We start from the raw sequence: 21,439 nt of genomic DNA on the forward strand, positions 1-21,439 counted from the left end.
ATGTGATTTGGTGAGTGCTGTGAAGTGTGTAAACCTGGTGATTCACAGACCTGTACCCCTGGGGATAAAAATATATGTTTATAAAAAATAAAAAATTAAAAAAAAAAAAAAAACAAGGTGAACTCCTCCAAAGAGAGGGCGGGAAGGTCTAGAGAAAGATTACATTATCAAGGGAACAGATTAGAAGTCAGTTCCATTGCAGGATCTCTCTGTTCTTAAAGATGTTTCAGGACCTCTTACAGAGAGGAGCATGGGAGGCTGTTCATAGTTTGATTTCCTTAGAAAGAATTGCTGGCCCCATGCAACACCAGAATTTTTTTTTTTTTTAAGAAAGGAACAGGACAAAATAGTAATAAAATAGCAAAATGGGGAAATTTCTCCTATATTGGATCTCACTGAATAAGAGGTCTGAAAACCTTGTATATCCACGCACGTACTTGTGACAGAAACCACAATTTTAATGGATAATTACTATGTAGTTCTTTATTAAATCTAGTTAAAATACCAACTTTCTGGAGAACCTAAACTGATAGGATGGTTGTTATAATGTAAGGGCACTAGTTCTTCAGATATGTAAAGAACTCATTTTTCTGGTTCTTATTAAGTACCATCTCTCAGTCTGTGGGACTTAAAATTTTGAGTGAACTGGGGAGGTAAAGAGATAGTCACAGGATAAGTTGTTTGCCTGCACCATTGCAAACTACTGGCTTGGATATTTGTTTTGACTAAAAGACCCAAATTAAGGGACTCTGAGTGGCAAGAGAGACAGATAGGGCTCAAGGGTGTCTACCCAAAGGCTACTCAGCATGCTGGCTGAGGAGAACCCTGATCACTTGGGATTCTTTCCCTCTCTTCCCTGTTACCCATCTTGGTGTCTTCTTTCCTTATTAGCTCTCTACAAAATGTTACTTTGGGGACACAAATAGAATCACACCTAAACATTAGGAATTAGGCCACTAGACAATAAGCAGTATCATGGATTGTATGTTTTTCAGGAGAGGAAGGCTTGTAACCAGGGAGCCAGCCTGGGATCCAAAAACAGGAGAAGAGCACACAGATGATTAGCTTGATAGGACATCAGAAGTGCAGGTGACCAAGGCTGAGCACTGGGCATGCGATTCTCAGGAGTCCAGGTGGAGAAGTAGGTTGTAAAGTCAGGCAGATAAGACAAGAACTAGTGATGACATTGATCCCAATGGGCAGGCTGGATCAGGGGTAAGGGAGGCAGGGAAACTCACATGGAAGTCAAAAGAAGGCATCAGAAACCAAGAAAATATGACGCAACCTGATGAGGCCAGGTTCCATGAAATCTACCATCCTGGATACGCAGAGCAATGGTGCACAATTCCAATCATCTCATCCAAACTCTCTGAGAAATGACACACTCATCTTTTCTTATGTTGCTAATGAAGGGTCTTCACTGAGTCACAGGACATACATTCTTAGGGGAATATGGCAGAAAAATCAGTCGCTTTTTCCGTTGTTAGCGATATCCAACTGAAATAGTTTGGATTATTGAATATCTTAAATGGAATACTATTTATTATTTTATATCCAAACAGTAATGTGAGATTCTAGTTGATAAAATGTCTCAAAGTAAAAGTCCAGTGGGCCCTCCTTTGATGAAATGGTGATAGTCTCTTCTAATTCTAATTTCTAATTTTCTAGGATCTTATACTAACAACGATTTTAAAAAGGGGATTTCTTTGAGTTGGGCACACACCTTACAGTATCCTTTGCAACAGCATCAAAACACTTTTCCTTATAAGAAAAGGAAAAAACTTATTCCGTGTTGAAGAACAAGTTCTAAGGTAATGTGATTTGACTGTACTGGATGCCAAGCATTTCTCACTAGAATGCTATGTTATCCATAGAATCTCTGATCTCGGTAACCTTGATACCTGAAGATACGTGCTTTCAGTGGATAAATTACGTAGTTGCCTTTTGAAGTCTCTGCTCCTGTGCTGTCAGCCTTGGAGTCTCAGATCCTCAAATGTGGGAAATTGTGTATGTCTGATATCAACATATGGCCTTGTAGTGATACATGTGACAAAAAAATATTAAGGAAAAATGTCCTTGACAATGACAAATGTTAAATGGCTCACCTGACCATAGCTCCAGCTTCTACTCTTGATGTCATTGAAGTCTCCATAAAAAATAACCCCGATGTCATTCAGGACATATTCTTCCTTTTCTTTCTCATCACCCAGGTACACAGCATCCTCTGCGTCAGAATTCAAAGATAATGATGATTACCAAACCAGACTGCTTTAATATACTTGTAAGTGTTCTGGTCCTAAGTGGCATTTTAATCAACTAAATGAAAAACAAAAAAAGTCTTTTGTTTCACTAAAGAGAGCTCATTTCCCGATGTGTAATTTCGGCAATGGTGAACCTAATCCGTAGCCAAGATCAGTATCCGAAGGATGACATTTGTCAGAAACCCTGGCTCTTTAAATTCCAAGTAGTACAATTAAATTGACACGTCTCATTAAACATTTTTAAGATTCTGGGACATCAGTAGTTTCAGAATCAGAATTCTGGGATGCAGATACAAATCTGTTACACAGATCGAAAAATAATTTCCAAGCTATTAACATTAATAGGAAACTAGCCGAACTGAAATGTTTAAAACAAGTCTGGGATGTGTTAGAAGAATCTAGCATGGTCTGTCTCGCCTGGTGTGTGGCCCATCATGGACAGGAGGAGACAGGCTGGGGGTCGTCTCCTACCAGTGAACAATCCTTGCGGATGTGCTGGTAAGTATGTGTGTCCGACCAGCCTTCCAAGTCAGCTTCTTCCACTGCAAGGACTTTTCTCCCTGTGGCCATAATCTCAGTAAGGCCACGCTCCCCATATGCCTGCTTCATAATTAGCCTGATATTTATTTCCAGGTCAAGTATGAAAGCCGCAAAAGCATCACTAACAAAGGCAGGACTATACAGGTACACTCAGATAAATTTGCATGGCTGGAATAGGGAGACATTTGATTCTGACTGGGGACATGGTTTATTATGTTTCTCTGGCTCCCTATTACCTTTTTGGAGTTGTTTCCTCCTCATTCCGTAAGACTTTTATCATTTTCTTTGGAGTAGATGTCAACCTTGGCTGCATATTAGAATCATCTGAGTAGATTTAAAAACCTTTAATTCCATCTGGACTGAACTCTAGATTGATCAAATCAGAATTTCTGGGGGCAAGATCCAGATATCAAGTGTTTGCTTGTTTTCTCCTTTATATAATCTTATTTATTTATTTATTTATTTATTTATTTCAAGCTCTCTAGTGATTCTGATATGCAACCCAAACTGAGAACAAATGCTCTAGGCCTTTGCTGTTCAAAAGAATCATTGAAATACCAGTAGCTTCAGCATTACCTGGGAGTTAGTGAGAAATGCAGAGTCTCAGGCCCCAGCTCAAGACCTAAGGAATCACACCCTGCATATTAAGATCTGAAGGGGATTTATGTATACATTAAGGTTTGCAAAGCATTGCTCCATCCAGCCCGTTTAGACCCCCATTCTGGGTTATATTACAGCTGTGATTAAATCTCCTGGAGAGTCTTTGGTCTTATCTCCTCCCCAGTACTTTCTTTTATCTTCCTGTTTCTACTCTCTACCTCTTGCCTACTATTTGGTTGGTTTTCTGCAAACACACACACACACACACTTACACAGATACTAATATCCAAAAACTTCACATATTTAAAGTGTGAAATTTCACAATCAAAATAATATAGTTATCCATCACTTCAAAATTTTCCTGTGTCCCTTCGTAATTCTTCCCTCTGGATTCTCTGACCTCTCACTCCTTCCAGGGAGCCATTGATCTGCTGTCTGTCATCGTAAATTCATTTGCATTTCTTGGCATTTTATATGAAAAGAATCCTCAGTGTGTACTTTTTTTGGGGGGGGGCGTCTAGCATCTTTCATCCAAGCTAGTTATTTGGAAATTCATCGATACCATATCAATAGCTCATTCATCCCAAAGCCATTTCATGTTTCCAGGAAAATCAGAGTCGCACTACAAATGTACTGCAGCCTTTCCCTCTTCCCTTGCAGATGTGAGCTCTTAGGCTTCACATTGGCCGTTCAGGGTCCGGAGGTGTATGGCCCCTAAACCAAAGTGAGAGCTTCCTTTCTAAGTGGAACAAACCAGAGACGTGACAACTGTGTTCGAGGTCAGTGTTTCTGAGCAGAAATATGAAAGAACACTTTTAAAAGAAAATCTCATAAGGATGTGTGTGAAGGGGCATTGACCGTTTACATGCATAGTCCTCCACCAGATACAATCAAACACCCTGGAAAGTAAAGGCCACTTTTGCTTTCATCTTTTTATAATAGTGGCTTGACTACTGTGACCATTGTGATAAAAAACATCTTAGTCAAGTGGGTTTCAGAGGCCTGGTACTGAGACAGAAATCTCCTCTTAAGATCACTGAGGTCTAGAAGTGACATTTGACAATGTGTTTTTAACACGTTTTCATTATAATATGAGATGTTTATAGCCTTGTCCTATAAGATATTAGAAATTGGATTGTATTATAGAGCTACTATAATTTAAATGGTTGGTATAAAAATAGATTAATGGGTCAAAATAGAGAGTCTAGAAATAGATGTTACTGTATGCATGTTTCTATGAAATCAATATATGATAAAGAAAATACTATAAATTAAAGATGACTGGAGTGTTTATTAAATTCAGCTGAGAAAATTGGCTGGTTGTGAAAAGTAACTTCTCTGTACATCAAATAAACTGAAAATTAATTTAAAACCTGAATTGAAAAAGAGAAAGCAAAAGAAATTTAAAATAAAAGTAAAAAATTGAATATTTGGTCTCTAGATGAAAAAGTTTTATCTAAACAAAAATAATAGAAAGAATTTTAAAAAGATCTAAAATTTTTTATTATTTATTTATTTATTTCAGAGGAGAAGAGGAAGAGTGAGTTTGAGTCGAGGGGTGGGTGGGTGGATGGGGCAGAATGAGAGGGAGAGATATAATCTTCAACAGGTTCCACACCCAGAGCAGAGTCCAATGCAGGCCTTGATCCCACAACCCTGAAATCATGACATGAGCTGAACTAAAGAATTGGAAGCCCAACAGACTGAGCCACCCAGATGTCCCTCCATGTTTTTTTTTAAATATAAATATACCTTTTGAATTTCAGATATAATGTAATTTAAAAGTTCACTACAGAAATATTTGCAATAACAGAAAACCTTTGCAAATTTTCCTTATACATAAAGAATTCCAATAAACTGATGAAAAAATTAAAAAGTGCTTTTAAAAAGTCAAAAAAAGGAAAATGATTTCACAGAGAGGAAATGGAAACAGAAAACAAATATATAAAGACAATTTTTTTAATATAATTTTTTATTTTTTATAAACATATATTTTTATCCCCAGGGGTACAGGTCTGTGAATCACCAGGTTTACATACTTCACAGCACTCACCAAATCACATACCCTCCCCAATGTCCATAATACCACCCCCTTCTCCCAAAACCCCTCCCCCCAGCAACCCTCAGTTTGTTTTGTGAGATTAAGAGTCACTTATGGTTTGTCTCCCTCCCAATCCCATCTTCTTTCATTTATTCTTCTCCTACCCACTTAAGCCCCCATGTTGCAACACCACTTCCTCATATCAGGGAGATCATATGATAGTTGTCTTTCTCCGCCTGACTTATTTCGCTAAGCATGATACGCTCTAGTTCCATCCATGTTGTCGCAAATGGCAAGATTTCATTTCTTTTGATGGCTGCATAGTATTCCATTGTGTATATATACCACATCTTCTTGATCCATTCATCTGTTGATGGACATCTAGGTTCTTTCCATAGTTTGGCTATTGTGGACATTGCTGCTATAAACATTCGAGTACACGTGCCCCTTTGGATCACTACGTTTGTATCTTTAGGGTAAATACCCAATAGTGCGATTGCTGGGTCATAGGGCAGTTCTATTTTCAACATTTTGAGGAACCTCCATGCTGTTTTCCAGAGAGGTTGCACCAGCTTGCATTCCCACCAACAGTGTAGGAGGGTTCCCCTTTCTCCACATCCTCGCCAGCATCTGTCATTTCCTGACTTGTTGATTTTAGCCATTCTGACTGGTGTGAGGTGATATCGCATTGTGGTTTTGATTTGTATTTCCCTGATGCCGAGTGATATGGAGCACTTTTTCATGTGTCTGTTGGCCATCTGGATGTCTTCTTTGCAGAAATGTCTGTTCATGTCCTCTGCCCATTTCTTGATTGGATTATTTGTTCTTTGGGTGTGGAGTTTGCTAAGTTCTTTATAGATTCTGGACACTAGTCCTTTATCTGATATGTCATTTGCAAATATCTTCTCCCATTTTGTCAGTTGTCTTTTGATTTTGTTAACTGTTTCCTTTGCTGTGCAAAAGCTTTTGATCTTGATGAAATCCCAATAGTTCATTTTTGCCCTTGCTTCCCTTGCCTTTGGCGTTGTTCCTAGGAAGATGTTGCTGCGGCTGAGGTCGAAGAGGTTGCTGCCTGTGTTCTCCTCAAGGATTTTGATGGATTCCTTTCGCACATTGAGGTCCTTCATCCATTTTGAGTCTATTTTCGTGTGTGGTGTAAGGAAATGGTCCAATTTCATTTTTCTGCATGTGGCTGTCCAATTTTCCCAGCACCATTTATTGAAGAGGCTGTCTTTTTTCCATTGGACATTCTTTCCTGCTTTGTCGAAGATTAGTTGACCATAGAGTTGAGAGTCTATTTCTGGGCTCTCTATTCTGTTCCATTGATCTATGGGTCTGTTTTTGTGCCAGTACCATGCTGTCTTGATGATGACAGCTTTGTAATAGAGCTTGTAGACAATTTTAACTGAGTTTTAACCTAAGAAGTGCAAAGGTTTGCAAGTAAATTTTCATCCACAAAAACATAATTTCAATCTATTTTTATTCTTTTACAGATAATATTTTTTAAGTTGGCTTTAAGGTTTGTTTTTTTCTTTGAAGTTTTGACATTTAAACAGTTTGCATCTAGGTGTGGGTCTTTTTCATTTACTAGGTTTGAGATACTCTGATCCTTTACAGTTTGACAATGTGAGTTTTTCTTTAGCTCTGGGAATTGCTTTCTCCTTTATCTTTGACTATTTTCTTCTTTTTATTTTTCCTTCTTTTTATTTTTCTGTATTTTCTTTTTATATTTATTTTTATTTTTTTTAAAGATTTTTATTTATTTATTTGACAGAGAGAGATCATAAGTAGATGGAGAGAAAGGCAGGCAGAGAGAGAGAGAGAGAGAGAGGGAAGCAGGCTTCCCGATGAGCAGAGAGCCCGATATGGGACTCGATCCCAGGACCCTGAGATCGTGACCTGAGCCGAAGGCAGCGGCTCAACCCACTGAGCCACCCAGGCACCCTCTGTATTTTCTTATAATAAAATGCCTTTTAGGCAGATATTGAACTTTCCAGATAATCTCCATTGTCTTATCATACTTTTCTATCTCTCTCTGGCTCTCTCCTTCTTTGTCTGTCTCTCTCTATATGATATATACATATATATGTATATATATAATATATATCTAATATACATATATATGTATTATATAAGAACGTATGTTAAGAAAGAATATCATCAGCACTTCCAGAAGAATTGAGGAATTCCTGGAACAAAAAAATGGTTGAATGAAGTATGGTATATAATGAACAGCTATATAAAAACTTTGGAAGGATCGTTATATGCTGCTATGGAAGAATATCCAAGATCTCATTTTCAAAAAGAAGTGCACAAAAAATATATATAGTTTACTGCCTTTTATTTAAGAAATAAGGGAGGTAAATAGATAGCTAGATATATATTTATATACATTCACATATGTGCTTATATTTTTAAATGTAGAGATAAGCCAAAAAATTAACAAAATTATTATCTAAAGTGTAGGAGGGATAGTTGGGAGTTAGACTTTCTCTCTAAAGTGTCTTTATTGCTTTGTAGCTTGACTTTGGGTTTACATAAATGTTTTGTAAAGTCACAAAACAAAACTAAGAGTAGAGAGCCCAGATATGGACCCTCAACTCTATGGTCAAATAATCTTCGACAAAACAAGAAAAAATATGCAGTGGAAAAAAGACAGTCTCTTCAATAAATGGTGCTGGGAAAACTGGGCAGCTCTATGTAGAAGAATGAAACTAGACCATTCTCTTACACTGTACACAAAGATAAACTCAAAATGGATAAAAGACCTCAGTGAGAGACAGGAATCCATCAGAATCCTAGAGGAGAACATAGGCAGTAATCTCTTTGATATCAGCCACAGCAACTTCTTTCAAGATATGTCTCCAAAGGCAAAGGAAACAAAAGCGAAGATGAACTTTTGGGACTTCATCAAAATCAAAAGCTTCTGCACAGCCAAGGAAACAGTCAAAAAAACAAAGAGGTAACCCACGGAATGGGAGAAGATACTTGCAGATGATAGTATAGACAAGAGGTTGATATCCAGGATCTATAATGAACTCCTCAAACTCAACACACACAAAACAGACAATCATATCAAAAAATGGGCAGAAGATGTGAACAGACACTTCTCCAATCAAGACATACAAATGGCTATCAGACACATGAAAAAATGTTCATCATCAGGGAGATTCAAATTAAAACCACATTGAGATATCACCTTACACCAGTTAGAATGGCCAAAATTAGCAAGACAGGAAACAACATGTGTTGGAGAGGATGTGGAGAAAGGGGAACCCTCTTCCACTGTTGGTGGGAATGCAAGTTGGTGCAGCCTCTTTGGAGAACAGTGTGGAGATTCCTCAAGAAATTAAAAATAGAGCTTCCCTATGACCCTGCCATTGCACTCCTGGGTATTTACCCCAAAGATACAGATGTAGTGAAAAGAAGAGCCATCTGTACCATAATATTTATAGCAGCAATGGCCATGGTCACCAAACTGTGGAAAGAACCAAGATGCCCTTCAATGGATGAATGAATAAGGAAGATGTGGTCCTTATACACTATGGAGTATTATGCCTCCATCAGAAAGGACGAATACCCAACTTTTGTAGCAACATGGACGGGACTGGAAGAGATTATGCTGAGTGAAATAAGTCAAGCAGAGAGAGTCAATTATCATATGGTTTCACTTATTTGTGGAGCATAACAAATAGCATGGAGGACATGGGGAGATAGAGAAGAGAAAGGAGTTGGGGTAAATTGGAAGGGGAGGTGAATCACGAGAGACTATGGACTCTGAAAAACATTCTGAGGGGTTTGAAGTGGCGGGGAGGGGTGGGAGGTCGAGGTACCAGGTGGTGGGTATTATAGAGGGCACGGATTGCATGGAGCACTGGGTGTGGTGAAAAAATACTGATACTGTTATGCTGAAAATAAATAAATGAAAAAATACTAAATAGAAATAAAAGACAAAACAATTTTTAAATAAATGAAGCCAAAATGAAGCAAATTAACATGACTGGGTAAATAGATTAGTGAATTAACCACAGAAAACTATTTCAAGTTACTTTAAAACAGAGTAATTTCACTATATATCCCCAGAGTAATTTCACTGTATATCCCCACTATATATTCTTTAACATAAAGAAAAACTGTAAAATAACTATGTTGGTACTAATAATATTGATATTGCTATTTTGAAATAAATATAACATAAGCAATCATGTTAATGACACTAGAAACCAAGATCTGCAGGATAAGAGAAAAATGCATAAGCAAAATCAAATAAATAAAATCTGAAATCTTGTATTTTAACTTCAAGCAACTTATTACATAATATTCCTTTGCAAATAATTTTAGATTTAGTGCTATTTTTCCTCAATTGCTTTATTAATTTTTTTTAATCTGGAGGGAAAGTCATTCTTTCATTTTTTTTTTTTTTCATAATGTCTTGCCGGCCTGTTATGATACTTAGTACTGTAGCTGCAGAAATTGGTATTGTAACTCTTGCTGCTACGGAGTAAGAGCTGGACTGATTTTGAGTAAGAATGAAAGTATTAAAAAATCTAATATCAAAAAGAAGTTTTCTTTAAAATCTTTGTAAAATGGGGCCATCTGGGAGGCACAGTCACTTAAGAGTCTAACTCTTGAATTCGCCCAGGTCATGATCTCAGGACTGTGAGATCAAGCCCCACATCAGGCTCTACACTGGACATGGAGCCTGCTTCAGATTCTCTCTCCCTCTCTCTCTGCCCTTTTCCCTTCCCCCACCCCCATCAAAAAAACCCAAATAAATAAAATCTTTGTAAAATGGCTGTAAGACTGACTCTTCCTTGGAAAACATCATGACTGATTGAGGTTTACATGATTGCTGGCCCTCCCAGCTGCAAACATTTCTGTAAGTTACTGTGTGCCTATGATTCCTCTTTTAATCTTATATGCACACTCATTTCCTTACTTAAGAGAAAGAAAAACATATTTTTAAAAAAAGAAAAAATGTGGGGCACCTGGGTGGCTCAGTGGATTAAGCCTCTGCCTTTGGCTCAGGTCATGATCCCAAGGTCCTGGGATCAAGCCCCACATCAGGCTCTCTGCTAAGCGGGGAGCCTGCTTCCCTTCCTCTCTCTCTACCTTCCTTTCTGCCTACTTGTGATTTCTATTTGTCAAATAAATAAAATCTTAAAAAAAAGAAAAATATGTATTGAATAAATCAACTTAATATAAAAAATTATTAAATACTTCTTTAAATAGTGTAACTTAGTCATTACAGCATGTCAATGATAAATTCAAAGAATTTTTTTTTCCCTGAAAATGCTACCTGGAGACTATTTTGCATATGTAGGTGTTTTGTAAAATAATCTTGAAAACATACCTTGACATGTTTTTCGTCAGATTGCATTAGGCTTAATTTGTTTTGTTTTGTTTTTAATTTAAAAATGACTTTAGTATGGATTAATTCCATGGTTGCCATATTAAGAGATGTATATCAGAGCAGTAATACTGCAGAAATATTAGTGGGTATAAACTTTGGGGGTAAGGGGCTTCTTTGTTTCTTCTCTGCCTATCCTTGTCAATTAAGGTATTTTTTTTTTCTCGACTCATAAATCCTTTGATGCTTTTAGCCAGCAATTAGCCTTATCAAGCTATTTTTGAGTATAGTTTGTGTGAAAAAAAAATTCCCTTTGGTAATAAATTTTCCAAGCTGAACTCTAGCAAGATATTTTTCAGTTCTTTTATTTTATTAGGCTCTGCACTTTTTCTGTAATATTTTGTAACACTTGACTTTTTTGTATTTTTGCCACTTGAAAGCTTGGTGTAGTTGGTCTGTAATTAAGTTTCAAATTTGAAACCACTGTTAATTTTGTAATCAAAATATAGGTATTTTTGTCTTTGTACATGTCATTCCACCTACAGCTCTACCTGGAATCCCATTGATCTTCTAGCTACCATTCATTTCTTCACAGTTCACAAATGAAGAATATGAAATTCAGTGAATGCAGTTACTAATCCTATTGGGGAATGACTCTCATTTAACCAAAATTAAAATGTATTTTCACTAAAATGAAGATACAAGTTGATGATAAACTCTGAAGTTGGAAGACCTTCTCACTTAAGACTCTGAAGTGATTTATTCAACTATGTTCTGGGTTACTGCTCTTTACTTTGTTCACCCGCTGGAGATTGTGATTTTTTAAAAAGATGGCCATTCTAATGACTGTCAAATATCTATGTTTTAGAAAGATATAATATGAAAAATTTTAAAAACATGTATGAAGGAAGAGACTGGCTATCTCTTCCCATATTGTTGTGCTTATTCTCTTAAGGCCTACAAATACATTTTTGGAAGTTTGCTTTCACCATGATTTTTCATCAACAAATATTATTATGAGATTTTTTCCATTTATACTAGTCCCTGAAATATTATGAAGTGTTTCAATCAGAGCATACTATGATAATCAGAAATCTAATTCCATTAAAATAAAATATCAAACAAAAGAATTTTTAAAAAAATAAATTTAAGTTGAAAATATCAGTATAGCTCATGATACATTTTCTCTTTAGAAACCACATTGTTAAATTCTATCCACAGAAAAGAAATAGAAAAAACAACCAATATAGTAGCAATGAGTCTCTTGAGCCGGGACTATGGTCTCTAAGTACCATTCCATTCCCTTCCCCCTTCCATACTAGAAGGGTACTCAGGTTTCCTATGAGAAATGACTCATTAAAAATCTGGGTAAGTAAATGTACAAGACCAGCTTGAAATACTTCTTACCAGAAAATAAAGAGGCTATTAAAGATTCTAGGAGTCATGACAAAGGAATCAGAAATAAACTTGAAAGCTCCCACTGTCCAAGAATAAGACAATTCAAGTATCAAAAAATAAGTTATCACAAAGTATTAAAAAAATTCAATATTCATAGATTTATAGTAATTTAAAAAAATCATTGGTTATCTCTACAGGGTGCTAAAAACCAACTCATTATTCTGATAACTTAGAAATAAGGAAAGGGACACATATCTAGACTTCTTATATGAATACTTCCTCAAGGCAGCGATATAATTGATGCTAATAGATGCAGAAGGAATGGCAGATTAGAATATTGCCATTTTGCAATCCCTAATGAAATAATGAATCTAGGCTAAAATGATTTGTTAAAAGGTTAGTGGGGAATTTCATAATGGATGTAAGACTGATAAAACCTGATCCTATTGATAAATCTAAACATCACTAAAAGAGGGGCAACCAGACATCATGTATCTCCTGATGGGATGGATGCCCTGGGAAGTGTACAGCATGACTTACGTAGTATTCTTGCTCTACCTTCCTATCCCTACCACAAAAAGAGAATGATTCTCATGATGATAAATCTGATTGAGTCTCAGATCAAACTAACCACTTAATAAATAAAGGGCTAGAGGAATGTTATGTGACACCAGGTGATGGCATAGAAACAGCAAAATCTTGATAACTATTGAATCTGGGACATATGTAAGTAGATATTCATTGTACTACTCTTCCTACTTTTGAGTTGTTTGAAAGTTTTAATAATAAAAATAAACCCTGCTAAAGGGCGTAAGAGAACTTGAATAAATAAAAACATTAAAAATGTTTCTAATTGCATGTGAAGATTCCAAATTATAAAAATTTATGAATTCTACCCAAATTAATTTCTATATTAAATGAAAACCCAACTAAAATTCCACTCATACTTTTTTAGAATTCTGCATGCTGATTTAAAAGTTTATCTGAAAAGGGCGCCTGGGTGGCTCAGTGGATTAAGCCTCTGCCTTTGGCTCAGGTCATGATCTCAGGGTCCTATTGAGTCCCGCATTGGGCTCTCTGCTCAGTGGGGAGCCTGCTTCTCCCTCTCTCTCTGCCTGCCTCTCTGCCTACCTGTAATCTCTGTCTGTCAAATAAATAAATAAAATCTTTTTTTAAAAAGTTTATCTGAAAAGACAATGTGAAAAAATAACCCCAAAATAAAATGTTGAAAATAAAGAAAAATGGGGGGAATTTTCCCATGGTAAACTGAACTTTGGTTCTAACCCACCTGATCCTGTATCCATGCTTTTGTCATGTAACTACTCATCCTTCTTTCTAAAGGTAGAACATCCCCCTTTTGACTTTGGGGCTTACTTTGGCTGAAAGGGTGTTAGTCGATGTGATGCAGGTAGGGGTTTGAAATGTGATTGCACACTTGAGCATATGCTGTTGCATTTCTGCTATCACCATGAGAAAAACATATCCTAGCAAGCCCACTAGCCACAGGAGGATGAGAGACGCATAGAGCAGAGTATCTCCGCAGTGGGGTGGTAAGGAGTGAGGCCTCTCTGGCTATTCTCAATGCAGAGCTGGCCAGTCCGGCCCAGTCTACAGTAGCCCAACCACAGACAAGCCAGATCCATGAGATAACATGCTTGTTGTTATAGACCAGTGACATTTTCTGGTCCTCTCTTAATGAACATTGCTGTGATTATAGCCAACTAAAACAATGCTATAATGAAACTGATTTTGACATAGTAATAGATAAATACATGCATAGAGCTAAATGTATATTAAACCTTAGTAGATGATAAAGTTGGCATTTAAAACCAACAGGTAATGATATATCTGATCAATAAATGATGTTTTGATGACTGGCTATTCCTGTGGGAAAAAATTTTCCATAAGATCTTTTTCTCCCACTAACACAAAATTTATCAATTGATTTAAAAAGATTCATGTGTGTCTTTTCTTGCTAACCCTTAATTCACCTAAATTGTCCCAGATATGAACAGGTCAAGAAATGCAATGCTCAATAAATATACACAAAATGTTCAACTTCATTAATAATTAGAGATACATGAATTAAACCATGAAATGTTAATGTATTACCAAATTTTGTCCATCATGTTAGCAAATATTAAAACAAATGATAATAGCTGGTGTCAATGAAAACATAAAGATATGAATATTCTCTTGTGTTGTGGCTATATTATAAACTACAGCAGCATTTTTAAAAAATATTTTATTTATTTGTTTATTTGACAGACAGAGATCATAAGCAGGCAGAGAGGCAGGAACGGAGGAGGGGGGAGTGTGCTCCCTGCTGAGCAGAGAGCCCGATGTGAAGCTCAATCCCAGGACCCTGAGATCATGACCTGTGCCGAAGGCAGAGGTTTAATCCACTGACCCACCCAGGCATCCCTACAGCAGCATTTTTAAAGGAGTAATTTGGCAGTATCTATGCAATTTTAAAATGTGAATTGACTTTGACCAAGCAATGCCATTTCTAGATATTCATTCTACAGAAATATGTTTGTTTAACATCTATGTGAAACATTCAATATAACAAGTATTATGGTGAAAATGGGAGGAAATCAAAATATTTATAAGCAAAAGACCAAATTAATTATGGTACAACCACACCCAGTAGTCATTAAAAAGAATATGTATGTACTGATATAGAAAACTTTCCAAGATATATTATGTAAGGAAGTAAAGTATAGAATAACATGTATAAAGAATGTCCCCTATGTTTTGGAAAAAAAAAAAAAGAAACTCTATAGAAGTACATATGGAAAATTATAGCAAAGTATCCAGAAAAATATAGAAATCAAGAAAGTTAAAGTTAACAGTCCAGAAAGTTAAAGTTTTCTAAGGAAGTGAGGATCGGAGGGTAGGTGAGAAGGAAATTTCACTTTTTACCATATAAAACTACACGTGTTATTTGAAAAGGACATTCAATTAATTTGAGGGCAATTCAATTAATTGTCAGATTAAAAATTAAAACCATTCAAAAATTCATTAAGGGGTGCTTGGGCGGCTTAGTTGGTTAAGCAACCAACTCCTGGTTTTCAGTTAGGGTTGTGAGATCGAGCCCTGTGATGGGGGTCAGTGCTCAGCATGGGGTCTGTTTGACATTCTCCCCCTCTCCCTCCCCACCTCTACCCTACCCCCTGCCCATGCATGTGTGCATGCACTCTCTCTCTCAATTAACCAGAGAAATAAAATCTTTAAAAAATGCACTAAATGGATGGAAATACACGAAAATGTTAACAGTGTCTGTGATTTGTAGATCTCTGAGTTCCTTTCATGCTTCCATTATTTTTATTCTATAAGGCTTTCATCATTAGATGAGAGTTTTAAGACATTTTTAAAAAGTTCGTTTTAAATGTTGCATTTCAGTGATGTGCCTATTTAAGAAGAGGTTATGTTCAGCTCTTAAATATCACTTTTTCCTCCTTAGTAGATATCATCATATAACCATGCCTTTTAAATTTCCTTCAGGTCTCCCTGCACCCTTTTCTTCCCAGCACAGGTTGGATTAAACCTTGTTCCCCTAGTGTCCTATGGATGCTGTGGTCACATCCATCCGTATGGAGATTATTCTGTAATTTAGTTATTAATTGAAAATGTTTTTAGTATTTACCATGTGCCAGAAAATTTCTGAGTATGGTAAAACAACCAAAACAATAAACTCATTAAAACTCCTAACACCCCTAAGAGGAAAGTATTACCTTTCCCTTATTTTATAGATGAGGAAGCTAAGGAAAACGTAAGTAAAATATCTTTGTTAAGGCCATAGTGCTAGTAAGACGTGAAATCAGGACTTGAATCCTAAGCTGTTCCCCAAGGAGACTATGACTCTTGAGTCCAAGGGATCAGGTCTCGTATCCCCAGCACACAGGACAGAGTGCCCGGGAACATGACGCAATAAATGCCTACAGCAAGATTGAGAGGTGGGGATGGATGTCTGGAACTTGGAGAGTGAGAGAAGAAGAAAGTGATGGATTTACTATTGGGCTTTAGGTTATTATTGATGGGAACTTACAAATTTAAATGGTAAACTATGAATAAGGAGGAGTTTGAGACCAGGCCACCCTTTTCCTTCCAGCAGCTGAATTAAATCTCACTTCACAACCAGCGGGCATAATCATGAATCCTCAACAAGCCAAGGAAGTCAAATGGGAAGTCTTGATTTTAATTTTAAATTTATTTATGATTTTAAAGGAAGATTGAGGGTAGAAAGCAGTGCTTTCTTTCCCCTGTTTTTATTCAGATCTGTCACTTTAAAATATAGTTGTCCAAAGCTAAGATTAAAAAAAAAAAAAGAAGAAATTATATCACCATGGAAACTCCAAAAAACTCCCTGTGTTTGATAGGCTAACAAAGATAAGAAGACTTAATCATTTGCCTCTGGACACTTTTATTGTTGGTGTTTTGGTGTTTTTGGTTGTTTGTTTGTTTTTAATTTCTGGTTTGTTTCAGATGCATATTGAGGTTTTATTAGATTCTGGGGCAAAACCTGGTTCTCTACCTTTGTAAAATGGAGGATTCCACTAAAAGTAAAAACAGTGACAATAACCCACTGTTCTAGATACTCACCAGTTCGAACTGTTGGAAAGTGTGTGTGTGTGTGTGTGTGTGTGTGTGTGTGTGTGTGTATACAAGTATGGGGATTGGAAGCTATACCTAAATCTATGCAAGTTGGTAGCAGGAGGTAGGTCTAAAGAGATCATAGAGTTAGAAGGAGCACCAAGGACCTACTGACAACTTCTTGATACTAAGTGACCTCTGGAAATTTAAACTCAAGAGGAAAACAGATTACACATGGCATCATTGGTGAATATTGCATGATACCTCCATCTGCTTTCAACATGCCTTATAAAGAACTGCCTCCCCAAGGCGACTGATATGAGGCAAGTAGTAAAGAAGAATTATCTCATTTATTTTACTATTTCTCTGGTGGGGATAACGTAGTAATTTTAACAACAGCAACAACAACATTGTGGGCTGAGAATTTTGGGATTCACTTATAGGGCTGAGTTTAGCCCCATTGGAAATTACCACTTGCCTTCCACACACAGAAAAAGTAAGAATTTATGACAAACATGTAAAAAGGAATGCTGAGCCTATTGATTTTAGTATCTGTGTAACTTCTTTGAGAGAAGGATGGCTATTCATCACTGCCTAGGCTGAAAATTTCCTTTTGCTTATTTACATGCTATTTTAAAGTTAAAGTAAGTCCCATTTCCAAAGGCATTAAAGTCAAGCTCCGCAAAGCAAACTCAGGGGTGAAAGAAAACTACAGTGCCAGGAATGTTATCATGTAAGTCGTCTCTGAAGAGACCACCTACCAGCTTAAATCAGAATTTGGTTTTGTTTCTGATCCTTTGGAAGAAATAATAGCTTGGTTCCTTTAAAGAGGCAAAATGTGTCACCTCTTTAGAGAAGGGAGAAATTTTGAGCGAGGGGATTGGGAATAACTTTTACCTGCCTCCCCTTTCTATAACAGCTGAGCATCACTGAAGAAAGAAGGAAGACATGTTGGATGAATGTAATCACTCTTCAAGGGAGTGGCTTCACATGTGGAGCAAATGTGGCTCTACGTTGGTGTCATCATGGTAGCTTTTCCATCTCAAAGTAGAGCAGAGGGGGTGGTGAACCCCAGAATCTGTGTGTGCTATCGGCATGTTAAGAATCACTTCACATCTTGAGAAATGGGAAATGATAGAGCCCAGAAAAGAATGGCATTTCTAGAGTCTGTGCTTTTGTGTTTTTCCTTTGGAAGGATCCAAAGTCGCTGTCTTCCTAAAATGGTTTAATACAGCCAACTTGAGGTCCACCTTTGCACTCATTAACTCTGGAATGAAACAAATCCAAGAAACACAAGTAAGGAGTTCCTCAACAATTGGGTCCATTTCATTCCTTGCAAACATATTGTATTATGTTACATCTTAGACCAGCTTGGGAAGTTTATTTGATTTGTGCTGATTTACTAGTTTTGCTGGCTAAGGACTTTTCAGGTACTTAAATATCTTCAGAAGATAGACTATTATTCATAAAGCAGTTCTACAAAGAAAATGTCAGAGATTCTTTACTTAGTATCCTCAAAGAGAGCCTGTGCCCTTGTTGGCATCCTTATTATTTTTTTCTTTTTTTTCAAAGAAAAGTGTAGTTTGATCTTATAGCTATCAACCTGGTTTTATTTTTATTTATTTACTTGTTTGTTTGTTTATTTTTAACAGCAGGACTTTCAATGTTGTAGAACATCATAAAAGCTTCTCAGCCTGACACCTACTTCTTCTTTCTCTTATTACACAAGATGGGATGCCAGTGGTTCTGGTTTTAAAGATAAAAGAGGGTATCCTGACCGAATCAGAATATCCAGGTTTTAGCCCCAGCTTGTTTCCTAATTTTCTATATGACCTTGAGAAATTTATCTAACACCACAGAGTCTGTTTTCTCTCTTGAAATGTGAGGCTCATAATTCTCTCTCTGACCCTCAGAATGATGGTTATCAGTTCAATTCAGTACACATTTGTTGAACATTTAACTTGGTGCCTGGCACAATGCTAGGCTGAATGAGAGAAGAATCCTGCTTCTCAAAATACATAATGCAGAGAGATGCTGGCTTTGAGCACTCTTTGTAGAATATAAACAACTACACATAGAAGGAATTAGATACCATATGAATCGGCTGATGATTAGACCCTTTCAGCTCTGCTCCTTCCAGAGCATCTCAAAAACAGCTTTGGACCTTGATTCTGGGGTCATCTACATGCCATTGGAAAGAATGTCTACTATGAGCTCTCTGAGCTCCCTGCTCATTGCAATGCTTGGTGTGAAAAGGATGAATGAGCCTCCATATCACTTGAAAGAGTGATATGTACTCTTTTATTAAATAGGAGTTTTGAATAAATAAGGGCTTAAAATTTTCATATAAGCTTTTAAAAAATTTTTTAAAAATTTCATAAAAATTAAAGTAACCAACTGATTGTTATTTTAGGCAAATACTATTCTAGGGGCTGGAGAGGGTACAAAGATAAGCCACTGACCCATTTCTCTTCACCCTCTGGCTAGGCCAGGTGACCCTCTTATATATTCTTGTTGTGCTATGACTTATGTTAATACTTTTTACAACTGTAAGTCATGTTTATTAGTAATTTATTTGTGAAATATTTGTGGAAACTCTGTGAGGCAAACATTGTTTGTCTTTTTCACTACCATATTCCCAGTGCCCAGTTCAATGCTGACCCTTAGTATTTGTGGATGAATAAGTAATACTGTCATACTAGCCATGAGTACTTACATATTGTCATTGGGGGGAAGGTATACCATCAATATATGTGAATTGATGAATGACTGGCTCTAGATTGAGGATATAAATTCTGGCCTGAGTCCCAAGGTCTTAAAAAGAAGGGGATATTGGCCATTGTTATTTGGTGCATTACACCATTCTGTACTGAAGGGTCTAAAAGACCATATATAATTATTAAGTAAATAGCATATTTACTTAAGTTGGTTGTATTTATTTACTATCTATTAAAGGTATCCAGGTATTGGAAACATTAATTTCTTTACATTAAATTTATTTGATTTCTTTGTTTAATGGAAAATACAAAAGTCATAGGGACATGGTGAGTTAGAGAGGAGAAGGGAGTTGGAAGAAATTGGAAGGGGAGGTGACCCATGAGAGTTTATGGACTCTGAAAAACAATCTGAGGGTTTTGAAGTGGCGGGGGGTGGGAGGTTGGGGTACCAGGTGGTGGGTATTAGAGAGGTCATGGATTGCATGGAGCACTGGGTGTGGTGCAAAAACAATGAATACTGTTATGCTGAAAATAAATAAAAAATAAATCTAAAAAAAAGTCATAGTGAATAAAAAGTTAGAAATACCAGATGTCAATTTGAAGTCAGATGCTAAGAGAGAGAAATCTACATACTCTATGCCCACAAAATCACTCCCACACATATCATATAAGTTTTTGACTTTTTTCAAGGTGGTAAGGTGTGAGATTGCATTTACAACTTGTCTATGATTATAGGTGCAGTGAGTCAAAAAAGCATTTACTTAGAATTATTAAATCAATGCAGTAAACATTTATTAAACATTAAGTATGTACTAGGTGCTGGGATACAAGGCTGAGTGAGGTAAGAGGAAACTAGCAATGGGGGATATGGGGAAACAAGTTAGGAAGAGAAAAAAGACCCCCGAATATGATTGATGTCCCACCAAACGGAATACTCAAACATGACCCAGAGTACTAAGCACAGGTATGAAACATCTAAATCTTTCAGAATACACTATCTGGCACTAATGCTAGACTAACAATCTGGTACATTCTGAATTTAAATAAGGAAATATATTCCATAATCCAGAGATCCTGAGCAGTTAGGAAAACAAGAGGAAGTCACAATAAATCCCTAACTCCTTCCTTCTACCCTTGTGGGTACAGTTTTCTAACACCCGGGAGAAAGGATCTCTCTCTAAGATTCATGGGATGGATCTGAAGCCTGGTTAGCGCTATTAAATTAAAAAACTGACCAATAATTCTCACTGCTTCTGCCCCTGTCCTCACTGGTGTAGTATTGCTATTGATCCCCATTAATGATTTAGTGATTAAGGAGGATAAATTGCCTATGAATGCAAAGCAAGCTGCAGGGCTCTCGGGAACTCAGCTGAACATTCTTCTGTCAATAAGTACTGTACATGCCTGTATAATTTTCAGCCCAATGTCCTAAGCCACCTTGGACATCACTTACAGATCAAGTGCGCAGTATTTTCAGCATCTTTCTCATCTCGCTCTATTTTGTCAACTTCTGATTTCCTCTTGGTTATCTTTTCTACTTGAGCAATGGCTCTCTTTTTAACTGCTAACCCATTACCAGACTGTACAACTCTGTGAGTTCCTTGTTATGAATTAGCATAGCAGCTGTCAGGCTACAGTGTACTGGGCTTTGTGGAGGGCCATCACACAGATCTTTTTTTTTTTTTTTTTTTAATTTCTTTTCAGCTTAACAGCATTCATTGTTTTTGCACCACACCCACTGCTCCATGTAATCCTTGCCCTCTCTAATACCCACCACCTGGTTCTCCCAACCTCCCACCCCCCTGCCCCTTCAAAACCCTTAGATTGTTTTCAGAGTCCATAGTCTCTCATGGTTCACCTCCCCTTCCAATTTCCCTCAAATCCCTTTTCCTCTCTAACTCCCCTTGTCCTCCATGCTATTTGTTATGCTCCACAA

At 36.9% G+C, this 21,439-nt stretch overlaps 1 protein-coding gene across 2 annotated transcripts in view; it reads right to left on the reverse strand.

The window, feature by feature from the left end:
* Positions 1 to 21,439, reverse strand: part of F13A1 (coagulation factor XIII A chain) — a 169,274-nt gene that overhangs the window by 93,223 nt on the left and 54,612 nt on the right. For both annotated transcript variants that reach the window (XM_059399386.1, XM_059399385.1), the window contains exon 5: positions 2,106 to 2,224. In XM_059399386.1, coding sequence (XP_059255369.1) covers positions 2,106 to 2,224 — 119 coding nt within the window. The remainder of the gene's footprint in view (positions 1 to 2,105; positions 2,225 to 21,439) is intronic.

The sequence above is a fragment of the Mustela nigripes genome, chromosome 5, assembly GCF_022355385.1.
Source record: "Mustela nigripes isolate SB6536 chromosome 5, MUSNIG.SB6536, whole genome shotgun sequence".
NCBI classification, from domain to species: Eukaryota; Metazoa; Chordata; class Mammalia; order Carnivora; family Mustelidae; genus Mustela; species Mustela nigripes.